Source organism: Neodiprion virginianus, chromosome 2, assembly GCF_021901495.1.
Source record: "Neodiprion virginianus isolate iyNeoVirg1 chromosome 2, iyNeoVirg1.1, whole genome shotgun sequence".
NCBI lineage: Eukaryota > Metazoa > Arthropoda > Insecta > Hymenoptera > Diprionidae > Neodiprion > Neodiprion virginianus.
The window spans coordinates 12,109,319-12,132,823 of record NC_060878.1 but is presented as its reverse complement, the minus strand read 5'-3'; the positions used below and the strand labels follow the sequence as shown (position 1 = coordinate 12,132,823).

The following is a 23,505-nucleotide window of genomic DNA, read 5'->3' as shown; positions in this document are numbered from 1 at the left end:
ACGCGGTACAATCACAAAACACGCAGATTATTGATGCAAAATGAAGTACTGTAATTAGATGGACAAGAACTCGGGAGTTTTTGTGATTTTCAATAGAAAGTGAACTTCTGAAAGAATGCGCGTTTTTTCAGAAATTCCATAAAAATTCATAATATCCCTGAGATATTGTGGCGGAATAATTCAAACTTTTCCTGCAGAAATTATGCAACGAAATTTTTTTTCAGGAATGTCCGAAAGTATGACATATTTCTGAGAAATTAGATGAAAAAATTTCGTATATTTGTTGAAACCATCGTAATTGGCGATGAGAACGGTCCAGAGTCGCGAGAGATTTTAAATAGCGTAAAAAGTTGCGTAAAAAGGTTGCGGTAAACACACGGCTTGTTGTTTAGTCGTGGAAGAAGAAGCGCAGTTTGTGTTCGTTCGATCAGGGGAAGCAGCGGAAGCCTGCAGTGGACGTAGAACGGCATAGGCGTCGAAGCGAATTTCCGCAGTTCTGGATCCCGCTCTCGCGTTGGCCGCAAAAACGCTCCGTAAAGTCCGCGCCAGTGATCGAGGGATCTTTCCACGGCCGGGGTTCCATGCTCATCTTCAGTCTGCCACGCGGACGCCACGGTGAAGTTGAACTGCTGCGAACGAATTGTGAATTATACGTGTGCGGCTGCAACCGTGACTGTGGCATGCTCTGATTATGATCAAATATGAAACAGGGAGGCATTTTAACAACGCGGGAATAAATCCATCAATTTCATGCTAAGTCCTCGCTTATATCTCATCGAGTGATATTGAGTAATGCATTAATTCAAGCATGTGCCGCCGTTATTCGAGACCTTTACGGGATAATATAAAAATAGCAGTGATTACTCGGTATAAGACTGTAACACCGTATTATGACTGACGCTAGAAACCCGATATCTTTCTCCTAATTCCTATTTCCTGGTGGGCAAATATTTATCGCCACCTTGTAATTAAATTCTGTCACAGATTCTGAAAGCACACTTACAGGCTTTGAAAAATTATTACAAACTCCGGTTATCCACTCCAAAAATATCGGAAACAAGATATAATTTAGTAATCCCAGTTTTTCAACATAAGGTGTAAGGCATCTCTACTGCAATTTTTCTAAGAATCGGTTAATAAAAATTTCGATTTAAAGAGTATGTAATAGTCTCTCCTCTACCGGTCAAGTTGTGGTTTTTTCTGGTGTTAGTATTGCATGGAAGTAACTGCTGCGATAGTTCGTTTGACTCCGTATTCGTTCTAAACTCCCGGAAAGTTGCTTAGAAGAAACTTATACTTCAGGGCATGTTATATCGTTCTATTCTTACCGACCGAGACATTTTCGGTTTTTGACAATTATAGTATAATCCATAATCCAGAATATTTTCCGAATTCTATAAATAATAAAGATTGAAATGATTATTTATTGCATGCAATGCTCACACCATATATGCTCAACTAATGCATCTGCAATAGACGGGGATCGTACAATACAAAAATGATTTCATAAGTAAGGGCAGAAAAGAAGTTGGATATGATCCCGTTATTTTCTTCTCCCGGTCAGATATGAAATCGTTTCAAAAGTCAAGAGAAATTAATAGGGTTTATGATCGCGCTAATGTCGTTGATAAAAGTTTTAAAAACTGATGCAAAAATACAACCAGTAGCAAGTGTATTTATAGTGTTTCCATTGATTTTACGAACATTCGTCACGCTTACACAGCGCGATCTTAAGCCCTGTAATTTCGCGTAGTTTTTCAGAGGTATAGTTGGTTTAGATAGGAAAGAGTGCGAAGTTTCTCTCTGTGCGAAGTACGATTTCCTGAATTTGTCGGTAAAACAGGAAGGTCCAACGTCACGTTTCTCCATAAAAGGGTTGGCAGGCAACTAGATAAAGCTTGCAAGCAGCAAAGAGTTATCCCATGTGCAGACTCAGGTTCTTCGCGCCGTTTTAAGAGCTGAAACGTATAGCGAGGTTGCGGCGTCGCGCGTTCACTCTCGATTTGCAAGGTGCAATACGGTGGGAAGTGGCGAACACAGGCGCAGTGAGAGAGAGTGTGCAAGTGGCGGGGTATACGAACACAGATTTGGCCGGCTCATGGCGAGGTAAGCCGCGTGCACACGCGTATTAGTTAGGCGACGGCAAATGAGGAGAGGAGGGAGGCATTCGCTCGACAGTGTGTTTCTTCCGCTATATAGCCGCGAACACGCTTCTGCGATCGGGGAAGCTATTCACACAGAGGTGAAGCGACAGCCGTCCGGCTGACGACACAGCGCAACGAATTTCAGCCATACGGAGTCGGTGGCGATGGAAGACTAGACCGACCACGTGTTTACTCGAAGCCGCGCTGCAGACGAGGCAGGTGTTCGTCTCTACGTTTTTGACACACACAAGGCTGCTTGTAGAAGATTCATTATAAATGTGACGAAATCACCCGCGCTTATTGAACCAAATACCTAAAATACGAAACGCGAGACCCGCGAGCTTCGGAACGTTTGAATTTCAAATTTTCAACCGTTAAACTTTCGCCGATCGCTAAAATGCCGGACAAAGTTGGACCCGCGGAACAGCAACCGCTACGAAAAACCCCGAGTTCGGATGACGGAATCAGGTTAAAGAAGGACCTCGGATTGCTCGACGGTGTTGCCATAATCGTCGGGGTAATCGTTGGCGCGGGTATATTTGTTTCACCCAAATCGGTTCTCGAACACAGCGGAAGCGTTGGTCAAGCTTTGCTGATATGGATATCGTCTGGGTTCTTATGCCTCATTGGTGCATTATGTTATGCAGAATTGGGTGAGTTGTATTCCCTTCACTTTTTTACTAACATAAAAACTGTTTTACGTGTGGTCAAGGGCCGTAGGATATCTAATAACACATTTCCCCGTTTCGATAGGAATAGTTAAAATCGTCAAAACGTGCCGCGATAATTAATCGTCTGCTAGACGGTGAGAAAATTTTTTCAACTAGGCAACCCTGGATAGTTATACTCGTAAATAATTTTTCTTATGTAGAAACCATTAGAATTCATATTTTTTAAACAGTGAAATGCAATTGTCACGATGTGGAGAATACGATGGTATTGTCTCGGAGTGAATATTTCAATTTTCAAAAACTCAGTACAAGGCAATACAAAAAGAAATGTGAAAAATTAACAAAAATATATATAAATCTTTTTCTTTTTTAACGTCGGTTATTTATGCATTTCAAGTAATAAAACTCGATCCTAAAATATCTTGATCTAAAAATGTATTTCTACAAGATTGTATTGGTGGTTTCGCTACGTTTTTGAAGAATTAATTTTTTTATTCGTAGTGATTATATTTTTGGTCGTTCGATTTATCGTGGTAATCATCACATATTAACATTTTGAGGAATATAATTAGTGAAACGGAAAGCTTTCATTGTCAAGTTTTTATTACCTGTTAGTACATAATTCAATGAATAAATTCTATTGTTAAAAAATATACTTGGTGTGTTCAATAAATTCAAAAATATGTAATCTTTGGTATTATATGTTTATTTTTCTGTTTTTAAAAATATTGCAGTACGCATACATGAAAACAAGAATATTAAATTCGTGTCTATAACAGTCACAATAATTAATTAGTACTATAAAAATTCATATTAAAATGTCTTGATTTTACATTGCATTTGTACAATAAACGTTATACATAATATAGAGAGTATAGAGACGCTTATTTGTGTAGTGGAAAACGATGACCACCCTTTGCTTACCGTTCAGTTTTCTTCCTAATTTTTTCATGTCTAGTTCAATGCCGAAAACAATTATTATATATATTCGTCTAATATGTAAAATGTTAAACCCGTTTTCGAACTATTTATTAAAGCCTATTATTAAAGCATATAATCCCCGCCCTTCGAAAAAAGCCTTGGGTATTAGTGCTCAGGGCTACTTCCAGAAGGTTAAACAATCTAACAAATCTCATCAATATCGATTTCGAATTTGAATTCTGCGTAAACTATGTGTAAAAAGAAATCAAATTAGGTAATTTGTCAAGAGGGTAAAAAGTTGCATACATTGACACTGGAGTAGCTCGAATTTTTTCAGAATTAAAAAAAAAATTCTCGTAATTTTAGATCAGGAATCTGAGGAGTGGAGGGGCAATTTTTTCGGCTGGAACTTGGAGAATCATCGGTAGCTGAGTTGTCGTGTCTCGAAAACTATCAGATTTAAGACAAAGTGTTACAAAAAAAACCTCAAACTTTTGTACTTGCTTTTTAACGCAAAATAAAAAATAGTCAATCGCGTCTCTCATCTCGTCTATACGAGTTTTTCGCTGTAAAAAAATGCGGTATTTGCGCTGACCAGACCATATTTATTATCTATACATTTATTTTTTCGTGATAATTAGATATGACATGCCTTGATTGCGTAAAGTAATAATAATGCTTCGTTTTTCAATACGAAGTTTTTATATTTGTTTTCAGTCAATTTTACACGTCGAAACTTTTCGTAACAGGAAATATTCAAACAAATTGTACCACGTACCATTCGCACGTACGATTGTCGAAACGTATTCAAAATATAATACTTTGCGTGACTTCGATACGATGTAAACAAAAACTCCAGACGATAAATAAAACAAACAGCTTAGTAAGCTTCACACTGAGTGTATAAAGGTGAACAATTGTTCTACACGAACCTGTCGATATTTTTTCTTTTTTTGTTCTAATCTCAACAGTGTTGTGTGCGAATATAACGTACGAACTTTTCCAGCAACTGCGTGTTTCAATTTTTTTGCATTTTCCCGGCTCCGAAAAGTTTTCACGTGTAACAATGGCTAAATATCAAGAAATTCGTATTGAAAAACAAGCTATGATTATTACTTTACCAAATGAAGGCATGGCATATGGCAATATCGCAAAGACAATAAATATATCGATAAATATGTTCTGGTCGGCGCAAATCCAATTTTTTTCTTTACAACGAAAAATTCGTATAGATGAGGTGAGAGACGCGATTGACTATTTTTTTTTTGCGTTAAGAAGCTAGTTCAAAAGCTCCAAGTTTTTTCTTCTTAATATTCTGTCTTAAATCTGATAGTTTTCGAGACACAGCAACTCAACTGAAGGTGATTCTACAAGTTCCAACCGAAAAAAGAATTACCCTTCCACTCCTCAGAGTCGCGATTGTGAAAAAACAATAATCTGAAAAGCTGTGAATTAATGTTGAAAAAAAAATTTTTATGGAATTGTCGCAGCAAATAACTTTGGAAAAATGGAAAATTTCGGTCAACCGTTTTGCTGAGAAAATAAAGACAAAAGAGCACTGAACTCCCTGGCATGTTTGATTTGCTTGACATGGAATTATCTGCTTTACAAATAGAGTTATAATTATGATCGGTGAAAATCCACATAACTCGTTTGCGTTATTAACAGATCGACTTATAAATGGTTGATGTCTGATTGCAGATGTAGTATTGATACAATTAGGTACACTAGCTACGGCTACGTGTCTACGTGCAATGGGAACGATAAGAAAATGAAAACAAGCAAGCGCGGAGATAATTTTATTAATATCGAAGAGAAACCCTGACTTTATCAGAATTTGTTTAAACTTTGTGGAATGTTAGTGCTAACTGTTGATAATTTGAGGAATGTCTTTCAAACTTTGAATGCGCAATATTTGAAGACCGAGGAAAGAATGAAATGAAAACTCGAAATTGATGAAATTTCAACGAATTTTTCAACTATCACGGGAAAGTGAATCCCAAGTGTAATTTTCTTTTACCCTAAAAATTGAAACCATTCAATCGATCACGTTGTATACGTTACCCTAGCAAAAATTATTTTCAGAAACTTTAATAAATACACTCGGAACGTGAATTTCTAACAGTTTCTCGGTTTCCTCGAACGATCTCTGACAAATTTAAATAATTTCTAGGAACATTATTGTAGAAATATCTTATTTTAAATGCAGAAAGTTGATTTCTGCAGATTTGCGGAAATAAACCAGAACTCGAATTCTTTGACATTTTTGACACAAAATGAAATCCTGGAAAAATATGAGTACATTTAACGCAAATATGGTTTACGCATCTTTTTTGACTAAGTAATAATTTCTGCGACAGTACAAAAGAAAAGCGTCAGAGTAAAAAAAGGGGAATGTTACATTCTAGTGCTACTTTATGAAAAAAAAACTTGTCAACTATACTTTTGTTACATAAAGTATCTTACGTACCATGGAGGCAAAGTCCTTTTCGCCACGCGTATTTGCAATATTTGCCTACGACTCGTATTGCAAACCTAACGCTGACGATGAGTGTAAAAAGACCTACTTAGCCTCTTTGATGCACAGTCTACTATTTCTTTAGAAATTCGTCCGATTTTACTTTGAATTAGACTTGGTCAAAAATAGTCGGAGGGAAGAGTAATCGAACTTTTTATGATATCCAATAGAAATGGAACTTTCGAAATGCTGAATTTTTTTTTTTTTAAACTCTCCACAATTACTTAAAATCCCACAGATATTCTCAGAATACTTTAAACATTTTCAAAAATATTTTTTTAAATCTTTGGAATTGTCTGGATTCGTGATATGTTTCTGAGATTTTTTATTCGCTAGGGCGAAAATAATTCGCGATGAAAGACGCCGAAACTTTATATCTGCGGGTGACAAATAAGACGGAGGATTAGCTGTGGCGTATAAAGTGCAATAAAAACTAGCTGACACTAATTGTTTCAGAATGTGAGAGCAATTACAATTATTTAAGTTTTGTCTCATCACCAGGAGGCTGAAGTTAATAACGTTCATGTATCGAAGCGTTGAAAGAAAAATTACTACGTTGCACCTTTGGAATACCTGTAGAAGTTGAATTTCCAAAATCTAAGTTTGTTCATGCTGTATTAACAGCTTATACTAAATTTCAAGTAATCCTAAAATTACAAAATAACGACTTTATCCAAAGAGGCATCGTTACAATAACGTTACAAAATTCAACCTGATTCTTCAGCACGTTAACGGCAGTGGAACTCCCAGCATTCGAATGTCGCTTAACACGTCATAACGTTGTTTCAGGGACCATGATCCCAAAATCCGGGGGTGATTATGCCTACATCAGTGACGCCTTCGGACCTTTACCTGCATTTCTCTACCTTTGGGTGGCCCTATTTATTCTGGTTCCAACAGGCAATGCAATAACCGCACTCACTTTTGCGCAGTACATTTTGCAGCCCGTGTGGCCCGATTGTCCAGCTCCATATCTGGCAGTTCGACTTCTGGCCGCCGTCATAACATGTGAGTTCAAAAGTTAGCATTTCTATCGACGAGAAAATACCCACGCTTTAAACCCTTTCAGTCACCCATATTTCAAATCAATGTTTTGGCATGAATTTTGATACTCGGGCGATTCTGGGGTCACTGATCACGAATCTGAAGTCGGAATTTGATCATTTCTAAATCCAAGATGGCGGATCCAATATGGCGGACGTGAAATCGGAAAAAACTATCTAAATTCGATGATTCTGGTCGAAACTTGTTACTCGGGGGCTATTGGGGTTATAGGAAGTAACAAATATCATTTTAAGTTGTAAATAAACTGTGATAAGGTTAGGGTATGAACATTTTTGAGGTAGGACGCTGAGCATCCCCCTGTGACTTGAAGGGTTAATCAGTACTAGACGGTAAAACAGATTAACACAATTTATAAGATGAACCTGAAGCTAGCAGCCAGAGTTCGCCGCCAATGGTGTTGAACTTTTTGGAAATAGAAAAATGCAGTTCGGTTTTATCCTCAAAATTCTATAAAAGTATTTGGGGGTTCAAAGTATTTTGAAAAATGTTGGTTTTCGGACTTTGCTACCTTATTCGAATGAACATTAGAACGTTTGGTTGCTGATTCTGGCTGCCAGCTTCAGTCTTGTTTTGTAAGAACGATCGATGCAGAAGAAAATCAGACGCGAAACACGTGCCCTTGATTTATTTAAACATTTTTGCACTACCCCCAAATCTGACTGCCCCGCAAATCCGCTAATCAATTGCTGGACCGACTTGAATTGATTCAACGAAATTTTCATCAACGCTAATTTAAGATTGGTACACCGAATTAGCCACTTCAATTTGTAACTGCTGCATCGTTACTTTTTATATATGTATATATACTTATTGTGCCGATAAAGAATGTCAAATGCCAGTCATTATTCCGTTATTTATTCAATAAAGGATTTAATGCCAGCCCTTTAAACGGGTCGAAATAAATTGTTTGTAATCGATTATGATAATTGAATCTCACAGCAATAATACTCTGATCATTCGAGTGATTACTTTTGAAGATTTACGATCCAGTTGTAGCATATGGAATAAGTTGATGTTTCATTTGGTTCTTCTTCTTTCGAAAATATCTAATGAATAAACCAATCTTATTCAAAATTTAATCAGTTCTAAGTTGAGTAAAACCAAATTAATTAACGAAGTCCCCTCAAAATAGGTTCATTCATTTTCGAGTTAGCGTGGGACAAAAACACTTCATTTTCATGAATGGATGAAGGACTGGACTGATTTTACTGGAAATTGAAACAATTCTAACAATAAGCCGAATGAAGGCAAATTGGCGGGTCACATCCGATCTAAATTGGTTCATTCGTTCTCGAATTATCGTGGAACAAAAAATATGTGACACACACACACACAGCTGCACAAACATTTTGAATTGTAGATCGATTTCAATATTCGTGAGAAATAATGCTTTAGAAACAATCGAAACTGACGTAGGTATGTGAAACTGTTTTTGAAATGAGATTTTTTCTAAATGCACGGCCAAGGCTTACTGACAGCGATAAATTGCTACAACGTGAAATGGGCAACTCGGATTCAAGATATATTTACCGGAACGAAGATCTTCGCACTGCTCATCATAATCGTCGCTGGATTAGTGTGGCTTTGTATGGGAAATACTGAAAATTTTCGCCAACCGATGGCTGGAACCAACACTGATCCGGGGCACATCGCGTTAGCAGCTTACGCAGGATTGTTTTCCTACTCTGGATGGAATTACCTAAACTTTGTCACAGAGGAGCTCAAAGATCCATACAAGTAAATGCCCCATAATGATTCTAGAAATTTACTGCACGATTACGTCCTCAAATTTCTCGTCATTTTTTCAAAGGGATTTCCTCAGAAATATAACCTACACGTTTCCGGATGTATCTGAGAAAAATTCTATTTTATTTCTGCATGAAAAATTCGAATCAATCTGATGATATCTGAAGAATTCCAGGAAATTTTATGTAACTCATGAAATTTAGACATCTGTAGAAGAATATTTCCGATGAAACTGAAATTTTGAAAATTTTTCAAACATTTTCAAAGAATACCAAGTTAAATAAAAAACTAAGAAACTATCGAGATTTACCTACTGAATAAGTTCGTAGAAAATTCTGAAAATTATTTTATTATAAATATTGTGGTCAGATAACCGACCACAACTTCAGTTATGTTAAGATTCGAGGGGCATTTCCATATATAATTTCTAATGAGAGTATATGACCGTTTTATCACGGTGAATGATTGTTTTTTTCTTTTCCAGGAATCTACCTAAGGCGATATGCATATCGTTGCCATTGATAACAATAATTTACGTCCTGGCAAACGTAGCCTATTTCGCAGTTCTGACCCAATCCGAAATTCTAGTATCGGATGCTGTCGCGGTGGTGAGTTTCGTTTTTCCTCAAACTTTTGATGCGCAATAAGTGCATAGTCTACAATCTTTAGGTATGAATCAAGCCTCGTCATCGACCCTCAAATTATTATCGCATGTTTTAGAAATTTGGGAACAAATTGTTGGGTGTGATGTCTTGGATAATGCCATTCTTCGTAGCTTGTTCGACGTTTGGAGCCCTGAATGGCGCCATCTTTGCATCCTCTCGGTTATTTTTTGTCGGCGCACGAAACGGCCATCTTCCAACTGCCATTGCCCTCATCAACGTCAACAATTTGACACCCATGCCGTCTCTCATCTTTCTTGTAAGTATGGTTAATATGCGCATCAAAACTGAAAAATATCGAAACACCCCACCTGGTGTTAGAAATTTTCATATGCTAAGCAGGCCATATTTGATTATTGAAGTGGTTTTTTAACGTTTACTTCACTCTTTATCAACTAAATGTACCGAAACAAATGTTGGCAGCTTACCCGACTTTTCTCTTCTTTTTTATTCGTTTAATTTAGTTAAAACTGGGGATCAACCGATCAGCTGATCACCCAGTGCGGCGCCATGTTGCTCTAGCCACGCTCATACTTTCGATGTTGTGACGACAGTCGGCTGGAAAGAAATTTTTTTAAACTGCCGTCGGTATCACCAGGCTAAATTTTTGTTTAATTTAACGATATTACGTATGAGATTGCCAAAAATCAATTTACAAACAGAACCACGTGATACCGAAATGCGAAGGATTTTACTTAGGATCAAATTTCGCATGCATAAATAAAGGCACTAAGTAGAAGAATTGACAAATAGGTGACAATCGTCATGATATTTGTCGGAAGTTTCTTTAAATTAGGTAAAATTATTTAAATCAGGTTAAATATTGACTACGAGTTAATTTTTATTAATCAAAGTTTTCAGGGCCAGTATGTCAAAATGAGACGGTTAACGTTTACAATTAGAAAAAAGTTACAGCTCCTTGCTTCTACTTCAAGATGCAAAAAGATTTTTCGAATTATCGTCAATGGTTCTTGAAATAGAAAGCAGAATTTAGTACTAGGTGTAATCGTGTTTACCTGAACTGCACTATATTCACCAACGAAAACAAATATACGAGCGGAAGAGTTGATAATGAACTCCCCTAAAGAAAGTAGCATAGCGTATAATGTAAAAAAATTTCGGGAAATTGCATCACTAATTAGAATTTTTAGTTGATTATACATTCCAGTTACAAATAAAATGTGGGCCAAATATATTGAAAATACGATTTGTATTTTGTAATCCCGATGAAACAAAATACCAATCACACCTTTATTTTTTAATTAAAAAAAAAAAAAAAAGTTTTTTATTTTGTGATTGGAGCGAAATCAAATGTAAATTACACTTCTAATTAATGGCCAAGTGCAGTTTCATCATAATATTTGAAAATAATTGTTGTCTTTATTCGGCTGGTAAAAATTTTCAAATATAATTCACATCTTCATTCGATTCAATTATAATTATTTGAAATAATCCATCATTGCATGAAATCTGAAACTTCTTGTGTTTGGTTATCTACGGAAATATGCGCATATGTACGACTGTATCTTAAGACGACTGCGTACGCACAATAACGGGTACCAACTCATCCTTCACTCTTATGAAGACATACCCAAAAGAGTATGGCGTGCTAGGTGGTTATTGTTATTAATAATCATAATAATAATGTTGAACACAAGTGTTGTTTTTTATTTACTTTGCTCACGTGTCAATTAAACAAAGTTCCACCAGATCTTATAATGATTGTCATCTATTTGTCTATTATTCTACTTAGTTTCATCACTGTCGCGTTCGAATTTTCATCCTAATTAGTGAAATCGTTTATATTTTATTATTGGTACAATCGTCGGTTGCGTTAAATATGGGTGGTTGCGATAGTTCTGTTAGTGAAATTGATTTTTCGTATTTTTACGTGATTCTTTGGATCACATAGACATTTCGGTATTTCTGCCGGTCGATTAAAACCTTTTCTTAAAAACTATTTAGCAATTATTGGCGGCAACATTGTCAACCAATTCCAACATCAGAGAAAGAAAATGATAGATAATCAATGAAAATTATTAGTTTCGCGTAAATATCGTCGGTGCATAGTGGCAATTATGTAACAGCGATTGGCGCATGAGAAGGTTTAATCCCAGGGGTTGATTACCCTTGGAATCTAACTGTACACCACTCACGAAATCTTTCGAAGCACCTGGAATCACCAGAAATCATGCAGTCATGTACACGCAAACCGATAATTGTTTAACCCTTCTATGGAACCAAATAAGATGTAGGCGACGATTTAATACATACAAAACTGCACATATTGTATTGCATATGTTGAACGTCGATACCGTAAGAATTCTATGAAAGCATCAAGTTAATAGTATGGATCTTGACATGACGGGGTCCAGTAGATCAAGTTTATTGAATAATGAACCACTTGAAAGGACATGACCTCCGCCTTAAACTGCAAGAACGGTTCTTGCGTTAGAGCAATGACAACTTTAATACTCAGCAGTCTATGCAGATATTACACGCTCATTGTAACGTGAGATTAAATCACGTATGAGGTTTAGAGATAACTAACCACTGCGCAAGAATCTACTACACAAGCACGTGTCCACACGTACGTAAACATTCTCGTGTTATGCAGGGTAAAAATTTCACAAGATCAAAAGAAACAATTTTGCAGAATTTTTCAAACACTGCGTCTTATCGCTTGAATCTTTTAGCCTTGTCACTATTTTGGCGCACATGCGATTTGTCACTATTTTATTGTTTTCGTAAATATTACTTGGGTTAGGTTTGAGCAATATGGCGTCGTATCGAGCAATCAGCTGACCGATTTAGGTGAACTTCTCAGGTATTACGGCTCATAAAACAACGTGAAAGTTCTCGGGCTCTCATTTTATGAAATCGAGCCAATCTGCAATAAAATATGTAACATAAACCACATTTATAATTTAATAACGTCCTAAATATGACGAATTCTGAACCATCAGCTCCCAACCTACGTAAACCGAGTTGTAAAGTATTTTAATCCGTGTCATTTTCTTACCTGCGGACAGCTCATCATTGCATATACGTTATTTACAACATACTGATCAACCTAATTGTAAGAAAATTACTGTTATAAATAATTTTGAATAATGACCGTGTTTTCTTATCTCGTATTTTTGCACATGTTTTTCGGATTTATAGTGCATCATAACATTGGTTCTCCTGGTTATCGAGAACGTTAGTTCACTGATCACCTACGTCAGTTTTGTGGAAGCTGTATTTACTACATTGTCAGTGTCTGGTCTTCTTTGGCTGAGACACAAGTGCCCCGATCTCCATCGTCCGATAAAGGTGAATCTTCAGACTTACCAACGTAACACGTAAATAACTCAAAAAACCATCTACAGTAAAACTTTTCTTAACGGACACTTCCCAATAACAGATTCCTCTTTACAAGGCAGTCTAAAAATCTCCAGCAGCACAATTGACACGTTAATGTTGTTCTGAATAACGAACACTCTTCAATAACGGACAATATTTTCAGTTCCGAAAGTGTTCGCTGTTGGGAAGTTTCGCTGTATCACATTTCAATCGCTGACTTGGCATCAAAACTCATTACACTCAACCACCGTGGTTAGTTTAGTGTGGAAAGAACATTTAATTTCACGAAATTTCGGTACACGATCCAACTACAATTCCGTAACTGTCTAAGCACATGCAAGCGACGCAATACATGCTCTAATCAGTGGCATTTCGTCTCTAATTGCCCACATTTTATTAATATATTGCATGATTGACCAACTTTGACTTGAAATAGGCCAACTGCTATTTCAGGACTTTGCACACCTTCGCCATCACTGAAAAACTTATCATAGTTCACAGTTCGAAATTACAAAACTTCTGAAATACTGTAATATATTTAAAAATATTTTCGATCCGAAACTATATGAATAATTTTAAAGATTGCTCTGAAATAATATATCCGGTCATACTTGTCAATCATATATCAAATTTCATCTTCAAACGTATGTAGTGACTAAACTATTGACTTTACAATATAAATTCAAGCAATACATTTTTTTGAAGAATTCAATTATTTACAAAGTGTTTCCAGAATCGAGTTCGTATCATCAAACGTGGCTGAGTGATGTTATTTAAATGGAAAACATGCGAATCCCGAGAACGACTTATAAAAGTCCGATTTAAGAGATTCTTTTGCGAGAATATTATTTTTTATTTTATACGACAACATTGTTACATGGAAGTAAAAAAGTCTTGCTTCTAAACAAAATACCCCGGTGTGAATGTAGCTGTACATACAGTGAAACTTCCCAATAGCGTACACCTTTGAGACTGAAAATATTGTCCATTATTGAAGAGTGTCTGTTATTCATAACAACGTTAACGTGTAAATTGTGTTGCTGGAAATTTTTAGACTGTCCGTTGTCAAGAGGAATCCGTTATTGGGAGGTATCCGTTAAGAGAAGTTTCACTGTATGATCTTTTAAACAAAATTCTCGAAGATTCTAAAGTACTCGGCATTTTTGGATTATAAGTGAAAATTGAATAAGAATCAAAGTGGACACAGTTGTAAAAATAAAATACCATTGATTTCAATATTATTCAGTATTTATAGTCAACTTGAATTCTGCAACATATACGTTAAGCAATTTTTCGATTTCCACGTCACAGGTTTACATTGCCTTGCCGATTGTATTCTTCATGATCTGTGTGTTTCTCGTTGTGCTGCCATGCTATGAATCGCCGTGGGAGGTTGGTGTGGGAACTGTACTGATACTATCGGGTATTCCGGTGTACCTGATTTTCATACAGTGGAAAAGAAAACCAAGATGGCTCGTCGCGGCGTCTCGTAAGCTTTGTTTTTTTTTTTTTTCCACCTATTTTTACGCAAAAATAAATAATTTTTCTCGTAACTACAGTGAAAATTCGGATAAAATTGTTGCAGATGAACTGAACATGACTTGTGCGAAGATGTTCATGTGCGTCCATGAGAGCAAAGCCGACTGACGAAAGGAGAACTAAGGTAATATTTATCGAGAATTTTAATTCCGGGTTCAAGGAGTATTTGTACCTGTTCACCTAACTGAAATACCATCAACTATACCGAATCAACGATCGGTAATCGCGAAAGTGCATCGCGAGCTACAAGATTTAATATGTGCCTATTAAAGAAAAAATGGTATTTCTGCTAGAATTAACTTGACCAATGAGTATTTTCACTCAGTGTGTAACAGAGATATTTCTTCGAAACTGTCACTCAAACGGCAGATTAGACAATCATCACAATTGTTATACAAAAGTCGATGCGGATACCATATTTTATCTGACAACGAGAGTATCAGATTTTTGGATTATGAATTCTACTCTAATTTCTAGGTCTCTCTTCACTCCAGCTATGATTGAGTATATAAGCAGCTAACCTTTTCAGTTACAGAAGCCACTATTGTGGCACACTGTTATTCTTTCTTTTTCTTTTTCATTATATATTCCAAGCAAAATCCTGAATTTGGTTATTATCTGAAAACTGAATTGCATGACTGAAAGGGTTAAATGACACGTGTCGTATATTGTGCCTTAAATATTAATTTTCGTTGGCCTCTGTTGACGTTTTCAATTATAGAATCTCATATATTCAAGTGTTTACGGATAGATTATTTTAGAACACCAGTGAAGTAACTATGAATTTTCGACGATCTGATCTATTGTAAATTGCTCGAACGAAGGCCCGTTAGGTGAAACTATACGTCAGGAGCTCTATATTTTGGGCCAAGGAAACACTTCTACAAGTTTAATCAGCATCCACGAACTGACTCTTTGTATTCCATTGCACGGTGAAGGAAATAACTCTGTATACCGGGGATATCAGACGGCGCCTTTTGGCCCATAAAGTGCTTTAATAATTTAAGTAACTGTCGAAATTAGTGCGAAGGTTTTTGCACATATTATTATACAAATGTGTATTATATATAAATAGGAACCCGCACAAGCAACGGGAAAATGCAAAATTCTAAATTCATGTATAAATTAACTTGTTAAATTACTGAATGAAAACGAAATGTTGTACAGAAATATAATATTGTTTTAAATAAATTTATAGAAGACGCAACGGGAATCGTTATAGGAATAAACAACGTAAACTCTACCACCTTTTACTCTTACGGTGTTTGCGTACATTTTGCAATAAAATATATATTACCTATCAGTTTTTATTGGTTTAAAAGAACGATGTTCAAATGATTGAAATAATGATTATAATAATGATGCAGAGCAGAATCGTGAATGAATGAACAACGATTCAACTTTCCGGTTTTCATTCGGTCACGTATTTACTCTGTTCGTTTCGAGACGGGTATAATAATATTTATTTGGCACATATAGAACAGTGATATTTAGAGAAATATTACATGACTAGAGAGATTTATATAAACAGAGGTGCCTAAACATTTTCTTTAACAATTTATGTAACGGTTAAATACATATAAAAACAAGGAAAGCGTGCAATCGTTCGAAAACAATTGTTGCCACTTTCCAATTATCAATATTACATATTCGTGTGAATGTAATTTATACTTAAATATGTTTCCGAAGTACTATATTCCGAAATTTGTGTAACTGCGCTCGGGATCCCTAAATCCAAGAGACACGATCGTGTGACAGTAAATATGGCGTTCACCTTCATGGCCGTCGTATTTAATTATAAAAATGATTTTTTATCCCGAACTTTACCCTACACTAACTGCATATCACAAAATGAGAATTGGAGAGTTCGCACGATGTCTTATGCGCCGTATTATTATTAAATTTACCTAAAACGATCAGCTGATTGACACTTCCGACGCCATATTTCCCTAACCGTGCCCATATTAAGGATCCCAATAATTATCATAGGAACGGGAACAGTTTCCTCTTGAGACGTAGTACGGAATCGGATTAGTAACGGAGAACAGTCTACAATCTTGTAAAACATGTACCTTACTGTAGATATGATTTTTTAGTACATCGAAAATAATCTAGCGAAGAACCAAAACGGAAATCACAATGATGTGTAACTAGTAAAATGGATAAAGTTTTTGCCGTCTCTTCTTTGATCCACTGTATTGCATAATCTATGAATTATAATACATACTGCAATTTGCGTATTCATTATAATTATGAATTCACTTCACATAAGCATGTTGTAATAATTGAGTAAAAAAACGTATGAGATATGGAACGTAACAAAAATATTTCGCGATCACGATGTATTTGTACGGATTAGAAACGTTATGACAACTTCAAATTGAGCAGTATAAGACGAGGGATTTAGCCCTCGGCTAACGGAGGTGTAACCCAACCATATTTTTCATGTGTTTTAACAAGACTTCTGAAAGACTCCTCGGCCGATCTTCGGTTGAATTCTTTATGGCTTTTCGTCTTCCTCGCGATGCGCCCCTGCAACATTTAACATCGAGGAAGTTGAATTATTGCTTAATGTAATCATGGATCGTACACACAATTATTATTGATTAAAAAATTACATTGTCGTCATTTGAATGCACAATTATTAATTAATTGCGAATTAGTACGTCGTCTTGAAAATCCTTCGAGGTGCTGGAAAAACAATATTTGAATAATCAAGGGCTTCAAGAAGGTCGAATAATTGTGTGTAAGAGAAACTTAATTTCTATTTCACTCCAACCGTTTCAGCATTGTCAAAGATATACAATTTATTGCTCTTTTTACAGGGTATTTAATCGCGAGTGACTTTTGATATCTCTGAAAATATGACAGTTATGAATGTACAAAGTGAGACTTACGTTGCATAGTCTAGTTGTATATTTCTACTGTTTCTAGTATTTTTTTTATGATGAACATTTTACGTCCGGCAGTGACCCGGAATGCTACTTTCATCTCTTGAGCATGTAACCTAATACTTCTCTTGATCTTCTATCTCTCACGTCTTCTTGGGCGCGCAAATAGTAGGAACGTACTTATTCAGCTATCTGCAACCCCGTATTTCTCTCAGGCCTCATTTCAATCTCTCTCCTTTCGACAATCCACTCACACTTCAACCAACACTCTTCCACGAAATTTCTCATCAGACACGCTCCTAATCTTTATTCAATTACAACTATACACAACAAGCAATCTAACATTTCTCATTAAATTACATTTCATGTAATATCAATAATCAATCAGTATCTCGCCAAGATCCTCGTCAAATTAAGATCAAACCTTCGCGTGTAAACGAGGTTTAAGCGAGAATTAATCCGAACAAAACCGATAATCCATAACGGACGTAATAAGCGTGGAAAAAAGTCTTTTCCCAAAGACTTGAAAAGTTATTCAATCAATCTAAAGCACCGCAACTGTCTGATTTTCAAAACTTTTGCAAATCATCACTTATCGAGATCCTGAGTGTGGTTGTCGATGTTAAGCTAATATGGCGCTGCATTGGGTGCGTAAATAAATTGATGGGCATATCAAGAGACAGAAACGTCATGCAAAGTATTGGATCCTTATTTAGTGATATTGAGTCGATGTAGATTACAATATGGGATAAAAAAAACCAGTTTTATCATTGATGCTACCAGATTCTGAATTTAAGAATCTCGCATCGCTGGGGCAACGAACATGAATCACTGATGAAAAAGATTCTCAGAAAATTACAAATTATGATTTGTCTTTAGAAATTTATCAGTAATTTACCTGCATGTTTTCAGACAATATGTACTGAGGAAACTTCTATATTATTTCTGGAGGTTTAAATTATTCAAATGACATCTGACAAACTTTCAGAAATTTTTGAGATTTTGTGGAAAAAAATATTCATGTTCCACTGAGATATCATTTCCATTGGAAATCTGAACAACCCCGAATTTTTGAGTGTTTGACTATTTCTCACCAAGTTGAGCTAGCAGTGAAACTCGCACCAATTTCTGAAGAAAAATCATATTTTGTTAGAAGACCATTTTGTATCTCGCATCTGAAAAAATTTGTGTTCCAATGTTTCTACATATTTGCGAAGGGAACTGCCTTATAAAAACAAGGATGGATATCTGAAAAAAATTGGACAATTTTGGGAAACAGCCTGTAATTAATATTTCTGAAATACAGCTGGGAATATCCGGACAAACATATAAAAGAATATTTCTTCTTTAAAATAGAATTATGAAACTTTAAGATTTTTCTGAAAATTTTCGAGGTTTTTCCATATTTTTACGAAATTTCTAGAGATTGATAAAAATTGTCATAGACTTTTTTTTAGAAATACTGAGATATTGTCAGAAATTGACATTTTTAGTACTGTGCCAGGGATATAAACATGATTTTAGTATTTCTCTCCACATAGTCAAAAGGTAGAAGAAAACGAAAAAGAAGAATAGCACGATTTAAATATTCTCACCTGACCCTTAACGATACTAGCGGCAAACTGGGTGATTACAGCCTCTATGGTGTAGGCGCTGGCCCACCCTCGGGGAGTGAGAAGTTCCATACAAATGGCGCCTCCTTCCATGACAAATCCCTTGTCGATACGGGGTGAAATGACCCTCATGAAGGGTGGAGCGAACGGAAAGTTTTCGGGAAATATAACGTGGAGCAATATGTAGGGCACTTCAAGCTCACGCATATCTGCGGCCAATTCACTCTCGGGATCGACTTTGTGCAGCCTAACGTGCCACTCGAAGAGGTTGTCGTTCACCAGCTCAGCGCTGAAGGCGGCATCCCGTCGATGCTGAAGCCTCTGAACCTCGCTGAGCTCTTTCATCAGACGTCGCAACCGCACGCCACGTTCCGGAACGGCGGTAACTGCTGTCTGCGAGCAGCTAGCCCCAGACTTTTTCGCTTTGAAAAAATAGCTGCTCGAGTGGCTGCTGCAACCTGGCATCTCCTGCGGTCCCGAATTCGACGGCGTAACAACGTCCGGCCGATGATGGCGACTCAGCAAATGACGCGACGGGGAGTTTGTCGGACCGCCACTCGCCCCGTCCTGTTCACTGATCTTCTCTGACGTGCGGAACAACTTCCTGAATGCTGCGACAACCTTGTCCTTCGATCTCGTCGTCATCGTTGTTCTGACGATTTAAAGTCTGGAATAAAAACCATTCAGTCAGGTATTCGCAACAATTGTTTCAATTTCTAGAGGGTCACTTGCTCGGATATCAGGACTCCCGTATACACTTCACGAATTTTAAAATCTTCAGAATACGTGGAACAACATTTTAGGCGACTTCGCGTTACTTGAAATCAAAAAAAAATTATTAGGACGCAGTGTCTGTGTTAAAAAAAAAAAGTTGCGATAGGAGAAGAAACCGTTTAAAAAAGCCCCAACAGCGTTGGTGCAAATAATGACGAACACAAGTAAATAGCATGTTTATTTTGCAATAGGAATGGTTCCAAGCAAATTCGAATATCACAACTTAAAATATCAACAATTTAAGAAAACTTAATATAATTGGAACTTTCAAAATTATTACTTCGGCGTTTTTCAATCGAATCTCATATTTCGGGCTCATTATACTGGATCGTCGGATCTTGAAAAATTGTTTCAAAAACCATTACGATATTTTACATTATAATATACAAGTTATAACAATGTATAAATCTAATTGTTGACGAAAATCTGTTTTATCGTACTTACAAAAATGCGGTCTCTATGTAAAGTAATCTTTTTTGTCCACTACAAAAAAAACTTGTATGCCACACTTTGTTGAAAAACCGTGTTAAAATTAAAAAGTTCGTAAGTTTTTCTGCAGATACCGTTCATAAAATTTGCCATGCGACAATGTATTTGAAAAGCGTGGCATTTAAAAAATAAAAGTATGGATTCGTAATATCGTTGTACCCATGTATTCGAATTATTGTATGCATGGAAAAAAATTTCGTTACATAAAGTATCGTGTGCACCATGGAGAAAAAGTCTTTTCCTCTTCGCATATTTTCAATATCTTTCTCCGGTTTGTGCACACGCTCGCATACCACTCATATGGCAAACTTACGATCGGCGTAAAAAGACCTACTTTGCCTCCCAAGTGCACAATCTACTTTTTATCCACTTTGGAGATACTATAATTAATAAAAATTCTTTCGGGCGATCTCTCGAGATCTTCGTAGTGAACAAACAACGTCCAACAACATCATAATCGGATCAGAAACACCAGAGTTTTATCATATCGAAAGTTCCAATCATCAAAGCTTTTCTCAAACTGCTGATATCTTAGCTTGTATTATTCAAATTTGCTCAGATTCATTCATAGAACATAGTTAAAAGAATGTTATTTTGCTCGTATTCCACATCATTGGCCCAAATAACAATGTTGGAGATTTTTCAATGGTTTTTTTCTTTCTTTAACTTTGGCCTCGGACGGTACCGCCCGTTCATCCTTAACCCCTTACCCTACGATTTAAGTTCGGATGGCGCGTGCTGTAATCAACAGCCAGTTCGATCACACGACGAACCATTCCACGTCTCTCACACGATGTTGCAGGCAAAAGGGTTAAAATCAATTCACACCGTGGAAACAGTGTTTTAGGTATATAATTTGTTGATAAAAATGACTAAAAGTATCTGTAAATTCATAATAGCTAACGCGCACCATTATTATGGCGTCATTATTCAGTCATTCGCGCTGGCATGACACGTCAAAATTTGGGGTTCGTACGTACGCTTCATGGGTTGGTACTAATATAGTAACGCTGCAAGAATGACGCGAAAAAAGTCCTTTTTAAACAATCCTGAAGTTTACATCTTAAGAGGATAGGATAGTGATAGTCCGTCATTACCGACCGCGTGAAATCTCACTTATTTTGACTTTTATTCGTTGACTGTATATTCTTCAGTCAACGTATTATCCAAGCCTATGCATCACTGATGTGAAAATTCCGCATGAATATAAAAAAAAAGTTGTTTTACACAACAATATTGCCAAGAAAGGTATTCCTGTAACTCATTGCTGGAATAAATTTCATAGAATTCTTTTACATGAAACCAAAAAGTTTTTGGAAAGTTTTGTTCGGCATCAGATCAGAATCACGCAACTACGCTACATTGACCTTAGTGCTGTGTAGACTTTGATAACAGTCAAAATAAGTGTCATTTTACTCAGTTGGTAAAGACTGACTATGGCATCCTCTTAATAGTAGTATAATAATGTTATATATTCGTCTTAATCGTTATTTATAAACTGAGTTATTCTTCGATAATATTAGAATAGTTGAAGAGGAGGATTAACGAAGGCTGTGCCATTTTTTCACAAACAAAGGATTCTTTAAAAAGTATATATTATATGTCACAGCCAATGTTGTGTAAAGAATTTTTTCTGAATGGCATGTACGGCCTTTCTGAATTCTTCTCTTCGATTTCGTGGCTAATCCAATTTCAAAACTCTAATACACTGTACGAATTGAAATGAATTCGAAACGCTCTGAACGCTATCACATGACATGATACTCATGTGACTTTGAAAAACTGTGCCTGTAACTGCAAATGGTATGAAGCTATATAAAAATGGTTTCCTCACAGGTCATTAAATACCCAAGTAGCACTTGACTCGAATGTCAGTTGAAGGTGATTTTGTGCCACTTAATTATTTAATTATTTTTGAGGAAATCGTCTTATAAACTTTACGTCACATCTGGGTGATAATTACACTATACTTCGAGTGGATTTAATATTCTCGAGATAGAATTAATCCGTGGACACCTCGGAAAAATTGCATATTCACTTTGTTGATCAATTACACTAGATAAACTTGTCGTTGATTTATTATCACAATATGTTAGAATAGCAGTAAGCATGAAGCTATCGCATAAGACTCATCCACAAGAGATAACTGACTACTCCACCGCACATATATCGTTAGGTGCAGCTAACCTGAAATGCACATATGTATGCATGTATGTCCCTATAGAGCGCAGATGTATGTATGTATACACAACTTAAGGGGCTTTACCAGAAAGGAGAAAGTCTTTCAGACTGAAACGGTAGAAGTTCGACGAGAATCTCGAGTTATGATTTGCCTTTATTAAAAGTTCAAAAGACTGAAAACAAAGAAAGAGAAGAATGGGAAGCAGAGTGTTGATTCTCATCCACCCGAAATTAGACATCTAAAACTGCATCTACGTATCTATATACCTATATATGTAACCAACTCGAGTTAAATTTAGACTGCATCCACTCGTATTCTTCATTTCAAACACGTATGGAAGTAGCTCACAGCAATTAATTTATGTGCGGAATATGTTTACATTATTTGTCTTGACTCTCAAGAACCGTCACAAGTTCCGAACGGGGAGCATCGCGCCGATCAGTTAGAGTTTAGAAAAATATATGTCCGCCGAATGGGAGAGTCGGGATGAGGTGTGATGCACAAAGAAAACAATTTCGTTAAAATATTGCAATACTGGTGTGGACCACACGATACGAGTATTGTCATACGTTGAATACAAACGCGAAGAATAACTTTTCCGAATGAATTCACGAACCCTGTACACTCATAAAAATGTACGTGTAATACGTATTTATTAAACACGCGCGATACAGTGAATCGAGAACGACACTCACCCACTTCAACCTCTCCGATCAAAGCACCCCATCGGACTATTTAAGCAATAACGTCGATCCGGACAGCCCCGCAAAGGGGCGCAGTCTCCACCCTCATTGAAAACAGGATGAACTTAGAACGATGAAAGTCGAGGCTCAGAGTGCATGGTAGGAGAGTGAACAGAACGTGGAGATTCAAGCCAGGAGGCAGAATTGAGACTGCGGCGAATGGCGGAGGAGTGAGAGGAGGGCTGTAGTATCGATCCGGTTC

The 23,505-nt window shown here is 36.5% G+C and overlaps 2 protein-coding genes across 6 annotated transcripts; one reads left to right on the top strand and one right to left on the bottom strand.

The window, feature by feature from the left end:
• Positions 1-582: 582 nt before the first annotated feature.
• LOC124297161 (large neutral amino acids transporter small subunit 1) lies at positions 583-16,893 on the top strand. 3 transcript variants are annotated; one of them, XM_046747873.1, is made up of 9 exons: positions 583-1,097; positions 1,844-2,797; positions 7,044-7,262; positions 8,786-9,056; positions 9,550-9,673; positions 9,786-9,986; positions 12,893-13,042; positions 14,384-14,561; positions 14,658-16,893. In XM_046747873.1, exons 2-9 carry the CDS (start codon positions 2,542-2,544, stop codon positions 14,717-14,719), a joined length of 1,461 nt encoding a protein of 486 aa, XP_046603829.1. In that variant the 5' UTR covers positions 583-1,097; positions 1,844-2,541; the 3' UTR covers positions 14,720-16,893. The 3 variants fall into 3 exon arrangements, with proteins under 3 accessions (XP_046603829.1, XP_046603828.1, XP_046603827.1); XM_046747872.1 differs by having other exon boundaries at positions 583-2,106; positions 2,200-2,797; XM_046747871.1 differs by having other exon boundaries at positions 583-2,797.
• LOC124297162 (ubiquitin-conjugating enzyme E2Q-like protein 1) lies at positions 16,057-23,445 on the bottom strand. Of its 3 annotated transcripts, none has more exons than XM_046747874.1 (3): positions 23,256-23,445; positions 19,098-19,782; positions 16,057-17,143 (listed from the first exon to the last, which is right to left on the bottom strand). In XM_046747874.1, the coding sequence occupies exons 2-3, from the start codon at positions 19,758-19,760 to the stop codon at positions 17,015-17,017; spliced, it is 792 nt and encodes a 263-aa protein (XP_046603830.1). In that variant the 5' UTR covers positions 19,761-19,782; positions 23,256-23,445; the 3' UTR covers positions 16,057-17,014. The 3 variants fall into 3 exon arrangements, with proteins under 3 accessions (XP_046603830.1, XP_046603831.1, XP_046603832.1); XM_046747875.1 differs by lacking the exon at positions 23,256-23,445 and adding an exon at positions 22,827-22,958; XM_046747876.1 differs by lacking the exon at positions 23,256-23,445 and adding an exon at positions 22,342-22,525.
• Positions 23,446-23,505: the final 60 nt, after the last annotated feature.

Bases quoted from the DNA above. Each gene is read 5' to 3' on its own strand.
- LOC124297161 (XM_046747873.1), top strand. From the start codon at position 2,542: ATGCCGGACAAAGTTGGACCCGCGGAACAGCAACCGCTACGAAAAACC. The intron at 2,798-7,043 runs GTGAGTTGTATT...ACGTTGTTTCAG, and splicing joins ATTATGTTATGCAGAATTGG to GGACCATGATCCCAAAATCC. The intron at 9,987-12,892 runs GTAAGTATGGTT...TCGGATTTATAG, and splicing joins TGCCGTCTCTCATCTTTCTT to TGCATCATAACATTGGTTCT.
- LOC124297162 (XM_046747874.1), bottom strand. From the start codon at position 19,760: ATGACGACGAGATCGAAGGACAAGGTTGTCGCAGCATTCAGGAAGTTG. The intron at 17,144-19,097 runs GTGAGAATATTT...TAAATGTTGCAG, and splicing joins CTAGTATCGTTAAGGGTCAG to GGGCGCATCGCGAGGAAGAC.